Source organism: Rhinolophus hipposideros, assembly GCF_964194185.1.
Source record: "Rhinolophus hipposideros genome assembly, chromosome: 24".
In the NCBI taxonomy this organism is placed as follows: domain Eukaryota; kingdom Metazoa; phylum Chordata; class Mammalia; order Chiroptera; family Rhinolophidae; genus Rhinolophus; species Rhinolophus hipposideros.
In genome coordinates, this window is record NC_138070.1 from 11313900 (window position 1) to 11332971 (window position 19072).

The following is a 19072-nucleotide window of genomic DNA, read 5'->3' on the forward strand; positions in this document are numbered from 1 at the left end:
CAACAACGTGAATGTACCTAATACCACTGAACTGTACCCTTAAACAGGTTAAGATAGTAAATTTTATGTCATGTGCATTTTACCACAATTACAGTCTTTTCTAACGCAGAAGAAAATGGGGAAAATAGGAGAACAATGAGGAAATATATGATACGATACAGATGGCACAAAGGACTTTTGTTGGTGTTTAAGAATAAAAAACATAAATCAAACCAAAAAAATCCAAGCAATTTTATAGTGAAATTATATTTTGAAAGTAAGCCTTCTGCCCACCTCCTCCCAAGCCCTAGGCCTCTTCCTTGGGGACAGTCAGTCTCGCCAACTTCTGCAGACCCCAGTTTTTGCTGGTGACCTAATGTGCACCTGTTAGAATATCATACAGCCAGTAACTCTTGTGTTTTCCAAGTTTATGTAATGATAGAGGATCCATCTATTGTGACTACCCAGATGTGTGAAGTTCAACGAGAGTGTTTTCCAGCAGCCTTATTGAGGTATATTCCACATCCCATATATTCACCCATTTAAAGTGGACAATTCAGTGGACTTTAGTACAGTCGCAGAGTTGTCCAACCATCACCACAATCTAGATGTTTGGCATCCCCAAAAGAAACGCCTTACCCTTCATCTGTCACCACATATTCTCCCCACCCTCAGCCCCTGGCAACCACTAATCAACTTTCTGTCTCTATGGATTTGCCTGTTCTGGACATTTCATATAAGTGGAATCAAACAATATATGTTGTGACTGGCTGCTTCCACTCAGCACATGTTTTCAAGGCTCATCCATGCTGTAACATCTATCAGTACTTCATTCCTTTTTATGGCCAAATTACATTCCACTGTACAGAGATAACCGCATTTTTGCTTATCCATTTATCAGTTGATGGACATTTATCAGTTGATGGACATTCCATATATATTTAAACTACTAAGTGACTCAGATGACCTGGGGCACCTCTTTCCTAGTTTTCCTCTCTGCCTCACCCACCATCTCACTATGACTTCTGGAAATAAAGTATTCTTTCTTCCCTTGCTGCTCTACTGTAAGCAGAGCGGCCTTTTACAAAAGCCTGCCTCTCTTTACTTACTGTAGTTTGGGCTCTTTGTAGACCAAGGCACTTGACTGGAATTTCGTCAAGTAGTACTTGATGCCATTATTTTTCCTTTTTTCAAAGAGTTCAGTAAAACTCCTTTGGGTGTATAGCCAGGAATTCCCACTTTCTGAGGGTGCCTGCATCTGAGCATGTTTGCTTCTGTTCTTTCTCCCATCCGTACAAAAGTTCCACCCCATTTCACAAAGACAAGTGTACTGAACTTAATTCAACTCTAAGATTTTTGTATGTCCAGGAGAACTTGGTTTTGCTTAACTGGTAGAGACATGATAACTGCTTGCACACGGGCTTTCCTAGCTGATGGCTGACTTCCAATACAATTTTGATGACATTCCCACATGATATATATTATCTGCTCTTACCAGGCACACTTTCTACAGAATGTCTCCTTCCATTCTTTGAGCAAACCTCTGAAAAAGGTATTGTTCTTATCTCCGTTTCACAAGCCACGAAGCTGAGGCTCAGAGAGGTGAAGTAACTTTCCAAATAAAGTCACAGCCTCAAGCCCATATTTATAAAATGAATCACTTCTGCTCTGGGCCTCACCTTTAGAGTCATAAAAACTTGGACTGTGGGGAGGGAGGACAAAAAACCTTGTGATGAAAGCGATGTACCCTCTTCCCAAGAAAATGCACATATTTGCAACATGATAAAAGCAATTTCAAGGAGTTAGGGGTAAAAATAACAACAACAACAACAACAAAGAAAACACAAAAATGGATAAACAAAAAACCAATCCTGCAGGTCTCAACTGGAATTGTAAACTGGGTTGGTTGGGCCCAGGAAATGAACAAAAATCTTACAAACTTGAATCACCAGGTGGTGCTCTCAAGCCTGTATGGCTGGCCTCTGGGTTCTAAGCGAAGGTCTTCTAAGAGATAAGAGCTGGTCCAAGCTGTATGGAACTCCACAAATTTCAGAGATTATTAGTTCAAATAATAACTCTCACCGTCCAGAGGAGGGGAGGAGGGCCGGAATTGTTAAGCAGCTTGCTCAAGGTCACAGCTCTTGGACAAAGCCAGGACTCACCCACGTATCCAAGTTCTGATATTTCTGAAATGTGTAACACAGTTCCCTTACTCTGAACACAGCACAATAGACATAGTACAGTATGTTCTCACGATGACTGAGTTTTTGTGTGAACACTGTGAAATTGGTTACTGCGCAGCGCTCTCTGGGAACCAGAGGGCCTGTCCCCCACACAAAGTAGCTGCAGGCTGCTGTTTCTTTTTTAATTCCTCCTGTGGGTAAAGCACTGAGCACAGGTTTTGGTCCTCCTATCTGTCAGGTTTGCTATGTGTCCTTAGGAAAGTTACTTCCCCCTCTTTGAACCTCAGTTTCTGTGGGTTATTGAGCAGATTTCATGAGTATAGTACCCAGCAGGCAGAAGCCCAATAATGAGTAACTATTAATACAACTGCACTTCTTGCGCCTGTCAAGGAGCTATTTACCACTTGAATTTGCTGCTTTAATATATGCTCTATCTTAGAACCCAGGTGATTCAATGTATGAGAACTTGGTGTAAAATAATACATAGGCACTGAATGAGGAAACTGCCCATTTCTTCATGGACTTTGGGACTTCTTTTAAAACAGTGTTTTAAATATGTTTCAGCACTCTTGTGACTTACACCATTAAATCATTTTTCCTTTTTTAAAAAAAAAACTAAATAGGGTCCACATTTCGCTATGACATTTGTTTTGTGGCTTGCCCGTTCTCAGCGGGGTTCTGGAGAGGCAGGGGTGTCAGCTGGGTGCCCTGCACAGGATATGGGGTGTTTGTGGTAACAGAGGGGAGGAGGAAGATCAGACTCCTGGAAAAGGAAGTTTCTCTTAGCTTCAACAGCCCTAGATCTCCTCTGTCTTTTCAACATGTGTATCTGACTATTCCAACATAAAAACAAACACAACAGTGAAACAATATTGTTACAACTATGAGACCTCCAAAAGGCAAACCCCAAGGAATGTGAAATTGTCAGCAGATTTGGTCATTGCCAACGTTCTCTGAGAGATGTACACCCTCAGTCACTCACGCATTCCAGGTCTGGAGTCCCTCTCCTGCCCTCTGGTCCCACTTTCTGTACTGGAGTTCTGACGTTTACTGTATGCCAGGCGCTGTGCTGGACAGCGGGGTTGCCCTCCGGGAGCTCACACTCACCCCCTGAGTTCCAGCCACATCTGACAATGGCTATTTCCACTAAGCCATGTTCTCTCCACACCTCACTATCCCCTGCCCATGGTCTTCCTCTTTTCACTACCAGGGATCACTCCTTTACTCACTCCTTCACCTGACCAATTTCCAGAAATTCTTCCAGCGCCGTGGTCACCTCTTCCAGGAAGTCTTCCAAGCAGGGACAGTGCAGTGGTGCTGGAAGAAAGCAATGAACTGTCAGGTGTCTGAGTAGCTGAATAAAGCAGCAAGCCGAAAATGAATCAATTGAGGCTTTAATTACTTACTGCAAAGATATAAGTTAAGAGGCTACACCCAGAGAAAGCACCTACTCTCCCTGTTTCATTTTTCTCCATGAAATTGTGCATGGGTTAAGAGTGAGCAGGATCTGTGCAGACGTGGGGGGGGGTCACTCACTGTGGAGGGAGCTCCCAGTGAAAGGCTCCGGCAGTTTTATAGACACGGGGGCTTGGGAGTGGGGAGGGCTACAGAGAACAATAGAGAAAGTCTTGGAGTGGAGAAGTACTGGGTACTGAGTCAGAGTGGGGAAAAGTGTCTTCAAGTGTTTCCCCTCCTCCCCATGTAAGGAAGCCTTGGCAGCGGCGCCTGCAGAGAGACCTCTGCCCAAGGCCTCAGATACACAGACCCAGGAATAAAGGAACCAGGGCCAGGAATGCAAACATGCAACAGAGTAGCACTGGTCAGAGGGGCTGAGTCCTTCACTGCAACTTCCTCAGAGACCATCGTGCACCGGTGTGGGGAGGGCAGCTCTCCGGGGAGGCCTCCCAGGTGAAGCCTTTGTCATCACCTACGGTCAGGCCTGAGAAATCACACACAGGTTTTTAACCAGAAGCCGAACACCTCACTCACCTGAAGGCTTGACTGGGGAACGATCTGCTTCCAACTTCACTGGGTGGTGGTTGGCAGGTTTCAGTTCCTTGCGGAATACTGGACCAAGAGCCTCAGATCCTCACTGGCTGTCGGCCAGAGGTCACCCTCCGTTCCTTGCCACCTGGGCCTCTCCACGGGGAGGCTTCCTTCCTGAAAGCCTGCAAGCTAAGAAAGCAGTAGAGAGTGTGTGCCAGCAAGACACAATTCACAATCGTATGCGACCTAATCACAGCAGTGACGGCCCGTTTCCATTGCCTTATGTTATTGGTTAGAAGTGTTTACCCCAGGGAAAGGGATGGCACCAGACCATGAATACCAGGGCGTGGGCATCCCTAGGGCCTCCTTAGAAGCTGCTGAGCACAATGGCTATCTGGCAACATAAGGGGATTAAACCCAGCCTAGAAGCAAACAAAGCTGAGAAACAAGAGGGAGAGAGATACACTGCTTACCCCCCTGGAACCAGACACTCCTGAAGCCAACATCCCAAGACCAAAACTATAATTTTCTTCTCTAGAGATTCCAGTTTGCATTGGTTTTAGTCACTTGTAACTGAAAGTCCTGATTAATGTTAAATTTTTTAAAAAAATGGCTAGATTCTTTGGGTTTCAGGGAACCAAGGTGTACTGAGGTCACCTTAAGAACAAGATGCTTGCTGAAATGATGCCGGTGGTCTGGCACCCACCTGGAGCCCTGCTGTGGAGCGGGTCAGAGGCTCTGTCTCTCCAGGTACCCGTTTCTCTCTGTGGGTCTGCTCTGTTTTCCCACTGCTAATGGGCCATTTCTCTTCCGTACTATATCTCCTTTTACCCATACTCTTTGCCGGCTCTGATTTCCAGCCTGCACGAGACTCTTAATGGTCCCTCTGCCTCTTCTCCTTTCTGCATTAGCTCCTACCACTTACACCTGCCTTTTATGAATTAGTGCAGTTTCAAGAGGTCGAATCTGATTGGTCCCAGGCATCCTGTTGACGTAGGTCATTCAATAGGTGGTTGACAAACTTGCGGACTGGCTGGCACGTGGATCGGGGCTAGATTCATGAGGGCTGCCTAGGGGCTGTGGGCATGGCAGGCATTCTGCAGCTTGTCTTGTCAAAGACACAAGGCAAGCCATAAAGATGGCAAACATTCTGGTTCGAATAATCACTAACTTGGTAGCAGTGATGTCTGAATGAATGAGGCTTCACTGAGTTTTAGCATGACTTGGGAGACCTGGTTTCTATTTCTAGTTCCTTTTTAATAAGCAGGTCACCTGTATGAACCAAGGACTCTTTCTGTCACAAGTGAAGAACTTGATCCAACTTAAACAAGCACAGGTCCCAAATGGAATGTGCTGGCTCAGGTATGTGGGAAGTCCAGGGGTAAAGCTTGCTGCACGCTTGGCTCCATCCAGAGGTCAAGTAGTGGCGATGGCATCATGTCGTAAAGCCTCTCTCTCTCGCTTTCTCGCAGAGCTACTTTTCTCTGTTGGCTCCATTCTCAGGCAGCCTCTTCTGTTCTGGTGCCAAGATGCTTACCAGCAGCTCCAGGCTGACATCCTTTCTCCACGGCAACACTGGCTGGAAGTGAGATTGTCTCTTCCTGGTGGTTCCAACCAAGGTCCCAGAACTGACTCTCATTGGCCTGGCTTGGTTCAGCTGCGCATCCCTGAACCAATGGCTCGGCCAGAGGGAGGCAGTGCTTTGATTGGCCAGCCTCGGCTCACGTGATCATCCCTGGAGTCCCCACCTAAACAACATGAACTGAGTGACAGAGGGTGGTTCCCCAAAGAAAAAGTGGGGAGATTCACATAACATAAGATTAACCATTTTAAAGGGAAGAGCCCACCATTTTAAAGGGAACAGTTCACTAGCGGCACTGAGCACAGTCACAGTGTTGTGCAACCACCACGTTGGTCTAGTTCCAGAGTGTCTTCGTCACCTCAGAAGAAAACCCCGCGCCCGTTAAGCAGGTGATCCTCCTTCCTTCCTCCTTTGGCTTCTGCTGATTACCAATCTGCCTTCTGTACGATTTACTTACTCTGGACATTTCATAGATACGGACTCATAAAACATATGGCCTTTTGTGTCTGGCTTCTTTCACTTAGCATAATGTTTTCAAGGTTCATCCACCATGTAGCATGTGTCAGAACTTCATTCCTTTTGACGGGCTGAATAATATTCCATTGTGTGGATATACTAGAATATGCTTGGTTGTGTTTTTTTTTTTTTATGTTCAGTTGTGGTAGAACATACATAACACCACACTTACCATCTTAACCATTTTTAAGTGTATAGAGCTATGGCAATAAGTACATTCATATTGTACAACTTTCAGATCATTTTTATCTTGCAAAACTGAAACCCTATACCCATTAAACAACAATTTCCCATTCTTTCCTTTTCCCAGCCCCTGGCAACCACCATTCTACTGTCGGTCTTTAGAAATTGGGCTACTTTAGATATCTCATCTGTAAGTGGAATCGTATGGTATTTGTCTTTGGATGACTGATGTATTCATGACCATAATGTCCTCAAGGTTCATGCATGTTATAGCATGTGACAGGATTTCCTTCTTTTTAAAGGCTGAATAATGAACGCTCCATTATATGGATTTACCACATGTTGTTTATTCATTCATCCGCATTCATCCTTTGATGGACATTTGGGTTGTGTCCACCTCTTGGCTGTTGTGAATACTGCTGCTGGGACTCAGTGTTAAATTCTTCTGGGGAGAAGTGGGATTGCTGGATCCTATTGGTACTTCTATTTTAAATTTTTGAGAAACTAGAATTTGCTTGTTTTTAAACTTAGTTTTCTAACTTTTTCCTAAAAATAGTTGATGCAAGACACCAATGGGAATGTAAAGGGTGTTTTAAAATGCTTTGAAATTTTCATAGAGGAAAAGCAAACATCTCAAAGTGAAAAACCTGACAGTTGGAATCCTGGAGACCAGTTGGAGGTCCATCTCCAGAACTACATCTCAGTCCAACCCTCGGCCAACGGTAAGCACCTGCATCCCCTGCAGGCACAATGACAAGTCACTGGCCTGGCCTCGACAACCGTTTCTGAACTGTGGCCACAGGATGGAGCTTTATTTTTGTCTAGCCCTCCCCTATGAAACACTTTCTCTAGCAGAAGCACGAAGAGTAAAAGTGGAATGAAGCCATTCCACCGAATAACCACATCAGTGAATTTCCTCCCCTCAACAAACAAAAACATCCTGTGGTTTTACAGGCTCATTCATTCGAATCTACCCACTGCAGCACCTACAGAAGCTCCCGGCCTAGACGCACACATAAATTACATTCCAGAAGGGCAACTATTTAGTGGATGTGTATCAACAAATACATTTCTTTTCTTTCTTTTTAAAAATTGCTTTCCCACCTCCTTTAATACATGAACGATGTTCTGAGTAATCAGTGAGCATTTGCTATATGCCAGGAGCCTCGTACATTCCCCCCAGCGCTGGTTCTTTACCTGGATTTTTAGGGCACTTCTCAGTTTCTGGACAAAAATGAGGCTTTCTGTAGACATTTGGAGGAGTGTCTGGCTCCTCTGCTGTGGCTGGCAGACGATCTCTCTCGGGCGCCCTGCCTCTGCCCAGACCTGCTCCTGACTCTGCAGAGAGCTCTCACCACAGACCAAACAGGTTCACTTCTCAGCTGGATGTCGGCCTTCCGGCAGGTAGGTCCCTAAGACTTCTCTGAACTTCAGTTTCCTCGACTGTCAAATGAGAGGGTAAATGAGAAACAGTCTCAACTCTAACATCAAAGGCATGATTACATAATTCATGATGCCATCGTATTGGGCAGTCATTTTTAAAAACCATTTTTTGGAACTGCATGTAATATCAGAAAATGTTCAAAATGGAATATTAAATGAGAAATAATACAAAAGTATATATGTATTCTTGTGTCGCTCACATATTCTATATCTATTGTCAGAAACATGAAAATAAAACTTTGTGGAGATAGAAATGTTTGAAAACAATTGAGAGGGAAACCTGGTTGATCACTAGGTTCCCTTTTGGCTTAAAAATTGATCAGCACAGAGGCCCCACCCAATGTGGAACTTTGTACCCCAACCTCGAAATGCGAATGTTCTTCCACCCAGTAACACCACCTATAGGATTCTACCCTAAGGAGAAAACAACCAACCAAGTAAGTGTATGAAGCTACATGAAAAAAGATATATATTACAGAGATATTTCTATAGCATAATAGTGAAAACACCTTAAAAACACCTTAAATGTTCCCAAATGGGGGATTGTGTTTATAAACAAGTGACAATCTGTACACCAGAATCCTGTGACGCCATTAAGAATGTTTCTGTAGTAATTTATAGTTATGACAGGAGGAAGTGAAGAAAGGTAAATTACACAACAGCAAGAAAAGACAATTTGACCCAATTTATATTGAAAACACACTTTCATATACGCATATTCACATTTACATGCATAGAAGGAAGTCTGGAAGGAAATACAGCAAGATGTTCATTGCTTATGGGTGGTAGGATTACTAAAGGTTTTTACTTAGTTAATTTAATTTAATTTAATTTATTTAATTTATTAGTTTCAGGTGTACAAGACAAGGTAATACTTAGACGTTCATCATTTATATCCCTCACACTGTGGACCCCTCTTCCCCCATTACTTAGTTAATTTTAAATTTGTTTGCTTATTTATAAGTTTTTATATAATGAACATATAATAACAGTAATAGCTCCCACTTGGGGGTGCCAGGCTGTATATGAAGCACATCATATGTGCTTCCCAATGATCATCTCAGGGGTATGGGTAAACCCATTTTAGAGAGGATGAAACTGAGGCTTAGGATAAGTCACGTGCTTTAATAAATTACCACAAACGTAGCGGCCTAAAACAACACAAATTTATTATCTTACAGTTCTGGAGGCCAAAAGTCTGAAGTAGGTCTCACTGGGCTAAAATTAAGGTGTCAGAAGGCTTGTGAAAGCATGGCCTTGGCCTAAAAGCAGAGTACAGCAGCTGGGGTCCTGGCCAGTTACTCTACCACGAGTCAGACCTGAAAGGCACATTCTCAGGGTTGCTATGTGGGGTTTTCCTGGTGACTAACCACAGGGGAAAGTTTTCTGGAGGGCAGAGACCATGCCTGCCTCATCTCTATTCCAAGCACTCCTACTGGGGTGTGCTTAAGGACTTTGCATCTGGCCTTTGGAGCCAGCTGGGCTTTCATCCTGCTTTGCTACTTATACTTTTCTGAGCCTCAGTTTATATATCTATAAAATGGGGATAATATGTAGCAGTACCTCCCACATTGGGTTGGTGTGAGGATGAAATGAAACGCTGTGTCAAGGCCTTTGGTCAGGGCTTGGCACACGGCAGTGGTAATGGTCAGTAAATGCCAGCCTTCCTCATTGGAACACTCTGACCTGCACACAATAGGTGCTCAGTATATGGTAATTGTTCTCATTGGAGCATATCTAGAATAGGCATTTGGTAGATGGTATGGTCTTTATTGGAATGCACGGAGCTGCATATAGCATGCACCTGGTAAATGGTGTGGTTGTTATTGGACTACTCTGGCCTGCACACAGTAGGCACCCAGCAAATATGGTTTGGTTGGTTCCAACCATTGTTTTAGTGGAAGTGGATCCAGTTCTCTCTCCTCAGTGAAGACAGCAACCCATGGCTAATAGAGAGAGAGAAAGGTGGGGGAGATCCAGGTGGTCCCTCCCAATAACTCGGAGCCTCTATTACTTTGTCTATAAAGCAAGATAACCACCTCCTTCCCAGGACAGTTGAAGGAACTAAATAAAGCACATTAAGCACTTTGTATCCAATAGGCTCTGCATAAAGTCCTTTTACCTCTTAAACATCCAATGAGCTTCTGAGCTTAGTCCCAGAGAATAGCTTAAAGCAAGTTCTGAAAATCTCTTCTTGAGCGTTTTCTATAAAGGTCCAACCATCTCTTCAGACCAAACGGTTTTCTTTTTTAACACATGGCTTGTGGGATGGCATCTATTATCTCATGAGCATTTAATAAGAGCTGTTTAATATAAACAGTGAGAGGAAAGGTTCTCTGCTTTCTCTGACTGCTGCTAATGTCAGGTGCTGTCGATGTCAGAATTATAGGTGCAATGGCCTGTCTTTCCTGAATATGATATTTTATCAGAAAGTGAAAATTTAGTGATCTGAACCGAAAACCAACTAAATGGTTTTTTAAAAATTCACTGATTTTCTTATAATAATAATGATAATGATACTATCACGTACCAAGTGTGCCAGGTATTACTTTAAGTGCTGGGGAGAAGACCAGTAAATGAGAGATAATCCTCATGGAGTTTATATTCAAGTGGGTGGTGGTGTGGTTCAGATGATAAATTTGTAATCCTAAACGCTCTGAATATTAGGAAAGAGAAAATACAGAATAGACGTGGGCACAGAGAGCGGAGCATTTTCCCAGAGTTGATAAATGGGAGAACATGGTAGTGATCTTTGAGATGAGTAAAAGTGAGCTGGGATGATTACAACGAGGGTTGGGGGCAGGGGGCAGTGTCCCAGGAAAAGGGAACAACATGTGCAAAGGCCCGGAGGTAGAAAGGCAAGTTGGAACTGAAACACATTAAGAGCGTTTGGAGAGAAGAATGCAAGGGAGGTGGGAGAAGTCTACAAGGCCCTATTCAGGGTCTGGATTTCATCCTGAGGCAATGGGAAACCATAGAAGGCTTTAGGGAAAGAGGAGAGGTGAGCTATGGATTGACCTGATTGACATCTGAGAAAGATGAATGGGCTAGAAGGGAACCCTGGAGGCAGTGGTCAAGGAGAGCAGCACCAAAGTTTTTACTGGGAAAGGGGGGTGGCATGGAGAAGTGGACCCATTGGAGGGGCATTTAAGTAGAATTTATAGGCCGGATGATCGTTTGCTTGTTGGGGTAGGGAAGGGGCAAGAATGGTAGCCAGGAGCAGAAATATCTAGAATTTCTTTCCACCTTGCCCAAGAGGTTTTGCTTCCATCACCTATCTTCTCACAGCATCGTCCTTGCCCTGAGCCTGAGGGTGACTCCTGAGGTCACATGGGCCTGTCTTCTCTCTCCAGCACTTATCTCAGTTTGTAATTTTACTTTCACTAAATGTCATTTGATTAATGTCTCTCTCTACTGCTAGAATATATACTCCCACGAGGGTAGGGTTTGTTTATCCTTTTGTTCGTGAGATTCTCAAAATGTGTTTATAGAATGAATGATGGAAAGAACCGATAATCATACCAGTGCTTTGTCTTGAAGGGGTTGCTTCCTATCCATAAACTAGCTGTGATTCATCCCTATAAAGTACATATCCTTTAACCTAGCTAGCCCCCATAAAATTTTCCTAAACCTATCCACCAGACGTTTAAATGTCTATGTATAAGGATGTTCATTTCAGTGATATTTGTAAAAGGAGAAATAACAGCACAGCATAAATGTCCAAATCAAGAAGTTTGTTGAATAAATTGTGGTGCATCCAGAGTAGAATAAGCCATTGAAATAATGAAAATCTATTTTTAATTTCAGTTTTGTGCAGATATAATTGACATATAAAATTGTAAGATTTAAAGTGTGCATCGGTGATTTAATATTACGTATACGTTGTGAAAAGATTCTCCCCATTTTGATATTCTAAAATGGTAGAGTATAATGCAAGTATTTTTGTGCATAAACAGAACAATATTATCTATACTCATAGTTTCATAATTGGAAATATATACCTCAAATTGTTACTGATGTTTATATCCAAGCAGTGGAATACAAATGATTTTTATTTACTTCTTAGGGCTTTTTCTCTTAATTTTCTACAATGAACTTGTATTACTTCCTAATAAGAAATAAAAACAACAGAGAACTTTTTAATCCCTGGAGGTAGTTATCAATGTCAAAGGCTGTCCTAGGATCAAATCAGACAAGAACTATTAAACAGTACTCTTTATATTTAGCAAAAAGAAGGCATTTTGTGGCCACAGTAAGTTTTAGTAGAAGCAGAGCCTCGTGTCAGCAAAACAGGAATAATTATGGTTTAAAAAAAAAATCATTTCTCAGGAATCTTGTTTGGACCAAGTGGGTATGAGGGAGATCAATTATAGCTGCAAATATTTTTATCCTTTGAGAAAAATGCTCAAAAGTTCGCTCAGGCCCTCTCACCGGGCCATTACCAAAACAAGTGAGCATGCGCGAAATTACAGAGAGGCGGGGTTAATTGGGCTTGTTTTGGGAAGAGCAATAGAACAGTGAGGCCTTACCATTTCTGAGTTTATAAAGTGGAGGTAAGAATCATGCAAAAAGGTTTTCAAAATCAAGGCTAGCTCAACTGCATTTCTTTAAACAACGGTTCTGCGAGCCGAGCCTGTCCGGGGAACTCGGCGACGGCGGATTGCACATTACCTCCCAGAAAAAAGACAGGCAAAGCCGGCTGCAATGACCCGGGAGCGCCAGGCTCCGCGCGCTACCTGGTTTGACCAATCAGTGAGCAGAGGGGCCCGGGCGGTGGCTGCTGCGCATGCGTTGCCCCTGCTGGTGGGTTTGTGTTGCCTTCGGCCTGTTAGCGGACTGCCCGCGGTCTGTGCTGCCGACCTGGGCCCGGTCTCCCCGGCTCTCCCGGCTGTTCTGCCGCTTGGCCCCGCGAAGCCGATGGACCTCAGCAAGTGGTCTGGGCCCTTGAGCCTGCAGGAAGTGGACGAGCAGCCGCAGCACCCGCTGCAGGTCAAATACGCCGGGGCGGAGATCGACGAACTGGGCAAAGTGCTGACACCCACCCAGGTACCCGAGGACGGCGGGGCTGCAGCTGCTCGAGGCGGGAGGCCCGGGGGAGGTGGGGAGGACGTGGCGGCTTGTCTGCGCCCGACCCACCAGTAGTAGGGGTCGCGGTACCCAGGCTGCAGGCCTGCGGTTACCGCGGGGCATCCAGAATCCACCTGGCGGGTGAGCCGCGGCCTGCGGGAGGAATGAAGCCTCTTTTCCGAGACTTCGAGGCACCGGCCGGGGTCTAGGCCCGGAGATAGCTCGGACCACCCGGGGCAGGGGCGGGGGGGGGGGGGTGGGGGGGGGTGGGGAGGGGGCGGCGCCCAGGATGGAGTGCCCTTGGCGGGATGAGAGCCTCCCTGCCCCCTACCCCGGGTCTCGGAGTTTAGGCCTCATTTGGGGGAGCAGGAGCCTCACCCGAGGACATATGACGCATTATGTAACCGGTGATCAGCGGTGCCCAGCGAGGCCTCCTTTGTTTTAGCTCAAGAGCGTGGTGTAGTGACTTCTACAGCTGGAAGGCTCTAGGGCAACGGGCCTTGTTTTACCGTTTGGCCTCTGATTCCCTGATTGAGGCAGGACCAGGTCCTGGCTGCTGAAAATGGAGAAACTAGAGTGCCCGACACTGTTGCTAGTTGTTGGTCTCTAAGCTCCATGGCAGTGGTGTGAATAAACTGCTCTGACGAGTTCTTGGTTTTGGATGTTTAAATATGAGGTGTTTGTCCTGCAGCCTCCCTTTTCCGAGATTCATGGCCCACGTCCGGCCACCTCGGCGTTCTCATTTTCTGTGCACTTTTAAATGTCCAGTTAATTTAGATTTCAATTTAGCGGGCCCTAAGTAACAGGTCACCAAATCGGGAGACCCTGTCGTTCCAGACAATGTAAGATTGTAGTGAAGAGGACTCAGTCAGCACCAGGGTTGAAATCCTGACGCCACCTCTTTCTGTTAATAACATGCTCCGATATCAGTGTTGTTGGGACTAAAATAAATAGAGTATATAAAACTTCAGCTTCTGGCTCTTGGTAGAGTCAATATACTTTAGCTTTAATTAATAATCTGTTTTGCCTTTGAGGAGCCTAAGGTCAATGAGTATTGGTTTCTTGAGCATTTCTGTCATTTTAACTCTGACTTTTGAATTCTAAACTCTAAACTGGTTCCTTCCTTCAGGTTAAGAACCGGCCCACCAGTATTACATGGGATGGCCTTGACGCAGGTAAACTCTACACCTTGGTCTTGACTGACCCGGATGCTCCCAGCAGGAAAGACCCCAAATATAGGCAAGTTGGGGAGAGCTGGGGAACAGCAAGTCATCCAAATATGAGCTGGCGCTTCTTGCACTGTGTGAAGTCCCCCACTGAACATGCTCTGCTACTGGACTAATTTGGAAGGTTCACCTATGTGGTTAAACCAGAGTGTGCCTTTCTGGCCTCTTTACTCCCTAGACCAGGAGACTAGAAACTGCAGCTGACAGCCAGATTTGCCTGAGGCCTGTTTTTTTGCAGCCCCAGGAGCTAAGAATGGTTTTTTTACATTTCTAAATAACTGGGGGAAAATTGGAAGACGAATAATTATTTTTTTGACATCTGAAAATTACATGATATTCAAATTTCAGTGTCCATAAAGTTTTATTGGGACACAGCCATGATAACTTATTTAAATCCTATCTATGGCTGCTTTCATGCTACAGCCAGAAAGTTGAGTTATTGTGACAGAGAGGGTATGAACTTCAAAGCCTAAAACATTTACTGTCTGACTCCTTACAAAATGTTTGCTGACCATTGCTCTAGACAATCTCGGAGGGAGGTACAGAGTCCTCTCTTCTGCAGACACATGAGGTTTGCAGTGGCCAAGAAGGCAGGCCTACTTCATTGCTGCATCTTGGCACGGAACATCGACTTCATGCTTGTTTGTTGAGTGTGTACTAATTTCCAGTAGAGCTGATGGTCCTGTATTCTTCGTAGGGAATGGCATCATTTTCTGGTGGTCAATATGAAGGGCAACGACGTCAGCAGTGGCACAGTCCTCTCCGATTACGTGGGCTCTGGGCCTCCCAAGGGCACAGGTCAGTAAAGGCTGCTGTTGGGGGGATGTGGAGGGGAGCCTGGGTGGAGAATAGGATTGGCCTAAAATGCTGCAAAGTTTAGTTTGGTTCTTAGAGCTTTCTTCTTTTATTTATGAGAGCCCTTACCCTAGTGGAGATTTCAGGCAGTGTAGTTCACCTCCAAGGCAGCAGTCAGGGGCCAGCACCTTGGGTTCTGGTTAGGCGGACTTCTGTTAGCGTTAGGCCTTAGCTGCCAAGCCTTTAGTAAGCAGGAAATTGGTGAGAAAGATATTATACCAGGAAGCAATGTTGTAGAATGCTTGGAATGGCTTCTTGCATGGCTGTATTCAGCTTTTGCTCTGTGTGTTCTCTGAGCTCCTAGTTCCCATAAAAGCTCTCAGAAATGATGTCAGCAGTATATGAAAGTTTCACTAGATCCCGGTAAAGCACCCTTCCATGTAGGAGCACCCTACTAGTTGCTAGATGAGATGCTGCCGAATTCATGAATAGCTTAATAAAGCCAATGAGATCTTCAAATTAAAGTGAAAAAAATCCATGTAGATTCATACCAAAATTCATCCTTGTAGCAAGCGACAGCATTTCCTTTTTTAATACTGAATAATATATTTAATGCTGAATAATAGTATTGTACACAAACACCACAGTTTGTTTATCCATTCATTTGTCAATGGATATTTGGGTTGCTTCCACCTCTTGGCTATTACAAATAATGCTGCAATGAACATGGGTGTGCAAATATTTAAATAACTTTTCTTTAAATAACCTAAAAAAGACTCATGGCATCTATTTGTATCCAGTACTTAATTGCAACTTGTAGAAAGCTTGCTGGCTCGTTTTAAACATTCTTTGCTACTGCTTAGTTGGTTAAAATGAGTTGGGGTCTTTTCTTTCCAAGCAGGTCTCTTCTAAGGAAGTAAGCATTGGAGGTAGAAAGATAATGTTCTTCTTTAGTCTGTGTAGGCTTGATTGTGGTATGATGAGTACCTGGTCAGTGATTTGCCGTGTCCTTCATCTGCTTCTCATATTTTTAGCACTTCTTTTGTGCCAGGCACTAAGGTAGGTTCTAGAGTGATGATGGTCAACAAGACAAAAGCCATGGCTTTATGGATCTCTCTAGCAGGGAGATTAAATTGAAAAGTAAGAGTTTTAGATAGCAGTGTGACTGTGACAGCAGTAAAATGGGCATTCTGATGGGAGTGGTGGGAAGTGACTGGAGAGGGGCAGGTCCTGGAGTGGGATGAATGAGGAGCAGAGCGGTTGGAGGGGTGAGCAGGCCAGATCCTGCAGGTCCTTAGAGGCTGTAATGCAGGGCGAGGACTTTATACCGTGTTTCCCCGAAAATAAGACCGGGTCTTATGTTAATTTTTGCTCCAAAAGACTCACTAGGGCTTATGTTCAGGGGATGTCATCCTGAAAAATCATGCTAGGGCTTATTTTCCGGTTAAGTCTGATTTTTGGGGAAACATGGTACCAGTTAACAGTGGAGAGACATGGGGTGATGTTCAGCAGGTGAGTGACCTGAGTCATTCTACCTCTCTGGGTTCTCAGTGTCCTCCTCTGAAAAAGCGTGGTCTGGGTCCTTCCGTGTTGGCAAAGCCTATGAAAATGGGTGATGTCTCCATCAGACGCCCAGCTGTGTATACATCTTCCCTCCTGCCTCTCCCTCCAGGCCTTCACCGCTATGTCTGGCTGGTTTATGAGCAGGACAAACCGCTGAAGTGTGATGAGCCCATTCTCAGCAACCGATCTGGAGACCACCGTGGCAAATTCAAGGTGGCAGCTTTCCGCAAGAAGTATGAGCTTGGGACCCCTGTGGCTGGCACGTGTTACCAGGCGGAATGGGATGACTATGTGCCCAAACTCTATGAGCAGCTGTCTGGGAAGTAGAGGAAAACCAGGAGACAGAAGTCACCCTGGAGCCCCCAAGCAGTGTTCTCAAGTTCAGTGATGCATGTAGATTTCTCTTCTACCCCGTTCCCATTCTCAGGCGAGACCTGAGCTGATAGTGGTTTAGGGTGACTTTTCCTTCTGCCTGTCCTTTATAATTGTACAGGGTCACAGACCCTGGTTTATGTTTTGGTCAAATTTGAACTCCATTTTGGGGGATATTTTGGTACTATGATTGGGTCATCAGTTTGTTAATGTAAGATTAGCAATCCAGAATTTAAAGAAGAAAAAATGTAGGTAAGAACGGTTTATAATAGAGCTGAACATCGAAAAATCTTTAAGGGAGGTTATTTAAAAAAAAAGATTGCCTCTCTTTGTGACCCTGAGAATTGTGCCTGATGACATCTACTGAGATGTGTTTTCCCAGCCCTGTTTCTCACTAGGCAACCAGAGGCTGACATGTCTGCTAACCCCCAATATGGTTCGTCTTGGATTGGTTACTAGGTGTCGGTATCCTACTTTGAGTCCTTTAAAGAGCAGTACTGGAAAAAGCAATGGGGACAGTTGCTTTCCTGTTGAGGCACGGCTGTCGAGATGAGCTGCAGGGCTGGGTGAGGTAATCAGAAATCTGTAAGTCTGTGCTTATTAAATTGATCCTTCTTCACTGGTGTAAAAAAAAGCCAGTCTGGAGTTGCTAAATGTTGTGTTAGTTCTGCTATTTGCTTAGAGTTGAATAAAATTAAAAACCTTGTGTGGACAAACTGGGCCTCCAGATATTTTGTGCTTTTGTGTATGGGGTTTCATAAACGTGGGAAGTGAAGAGACGACCTCTAAGGGTGAATACCCCTTTCCCTGACCAGCAGTAATGATTGGGACTTGATTCAGGGACCATACAGAGGGTCCACACTTACACACATGCCATTCAACTCGAACAGGAGCAACTATTAATTGAAACTTGTTTTTTTTTTTTTAAAACATCACAAAGCCTTAGCCAAGTCTTGCCCCAAAAGCACTTTTGCTTTTTGTAAGTGATCCCTATGGTGTAGTTGTGTGCAGACACCATAGCAACGGCTCAGAAATAGCCTACACCTCTCCTTGTTCTGACTTATAACCCATATGGAATCAGTACCAAAGGGTTGGGGTGGGGACAGATCACTCACAACATTTGAACCAAAAGAAAGGAAAGGAGGTGCTTGAAGGTCTGAATCACTGACCTGGTCTGTGGTGCAGACAGGCTCCTGAATTAGGCCTGGCAGGTGCTAAGCAAGGCTGGGCCTTTCCCCCACCTTTCACTGCTGCCCTTCTCCGAAAAGCTGCTGGAAGTGTTGCCTCATGTCATCTCTGGGGGCAGATAAGGTAGAGTAATTTTAACTTGAGAGTTTTAAGATTCATTTAAATATAAAACAAAGTTGTAAAGAAAACAACTACCCTGTTGACCTTAAAAATAAATGAAAATTAATACATGCACGTGGTTAGGGCAAACAGTACAGGAAGAAGATGTCTTTAACCTTCCCATCTCAATGGCAGTTACCAGTTTTCTTTCAGAAGAAAATGTAAATATCCATATCAGTGTGTATCCACATTTTTATCCTTAAGAAATTATAGTCTTGTTACACATACTGGTATATATTGTTCTGCTCTCTCTATTCCCTACTTAATATACCTTCGTACACTATTATCTTTGGTTACCAGGTCACCACAATTCACGTCAATATTTTGAACAAATATTCTCTTTTATGCGTATTCCATAATTTAACCAGTCTAATTCCCTACTGCGATAAGATTATTTCTGGTTATTTGCTATTATAAGCAGTGCTTCAGCAAACTATATGTATGAAATGCTTTTGCAAGTAATTTAGTGGAATAAATTTCTAGGATTGAAATAATCAGTTGATATATACATTTTCAATGCTGATACTGACAAACCACCCTCCAATAAGATCACACTGATTATATTCATGTCAGTGGTATATGAAAGTAACTTTTTCCACATCCTTACCAGTTTTCTCAGACTTTTAAAGTATTTGACCATTTGTTATTTATATTTAAAATCATTTACTCTTTCTAAACTGTGTTCTTTGGGACTTTTATCTTGCTAACCATGGTACTTTTTAAATCAACTGAAGATTTATAAGGAATCATAGTAATCTGTTTCCTTGTTTCAAACAGGTGTAGACTCATAAATCATTCCAAGAAAGGTCAAAATAACCCAACCCAAAAAA

General features: G+C 44.0%; 1 protein-coding gene across 1 annotated transcript; it reads left to right on the forward strand.

Annotated features, from left to right (window-relative positions):
- The first annotated feature begins 12340 nt into the window (after window positions 1-12340).
- PEBP1 (phosphatidylethanolamine binding protein 1) lies at window positions 12341-17616 on the forward strand. Its single transcript, XM_081037448.1, has 4 exons — window positions 12341-12918; window positions 14069-14178; window positions 14863-14963; window positions 16633-17616. Exons 1-4 carry the CDS (start codon window positions 12577-12579, stop codon window positions 16848-16850), a joined length of 771 nt encoding a protein of 256 aa, XP_080893574.1. The 5' UTR covers window positions 12341-12576; the 3' UTR covers window positions 16851-17616.
- Window positions 17617-19072: the final 1456 nt, after the last annotated feature.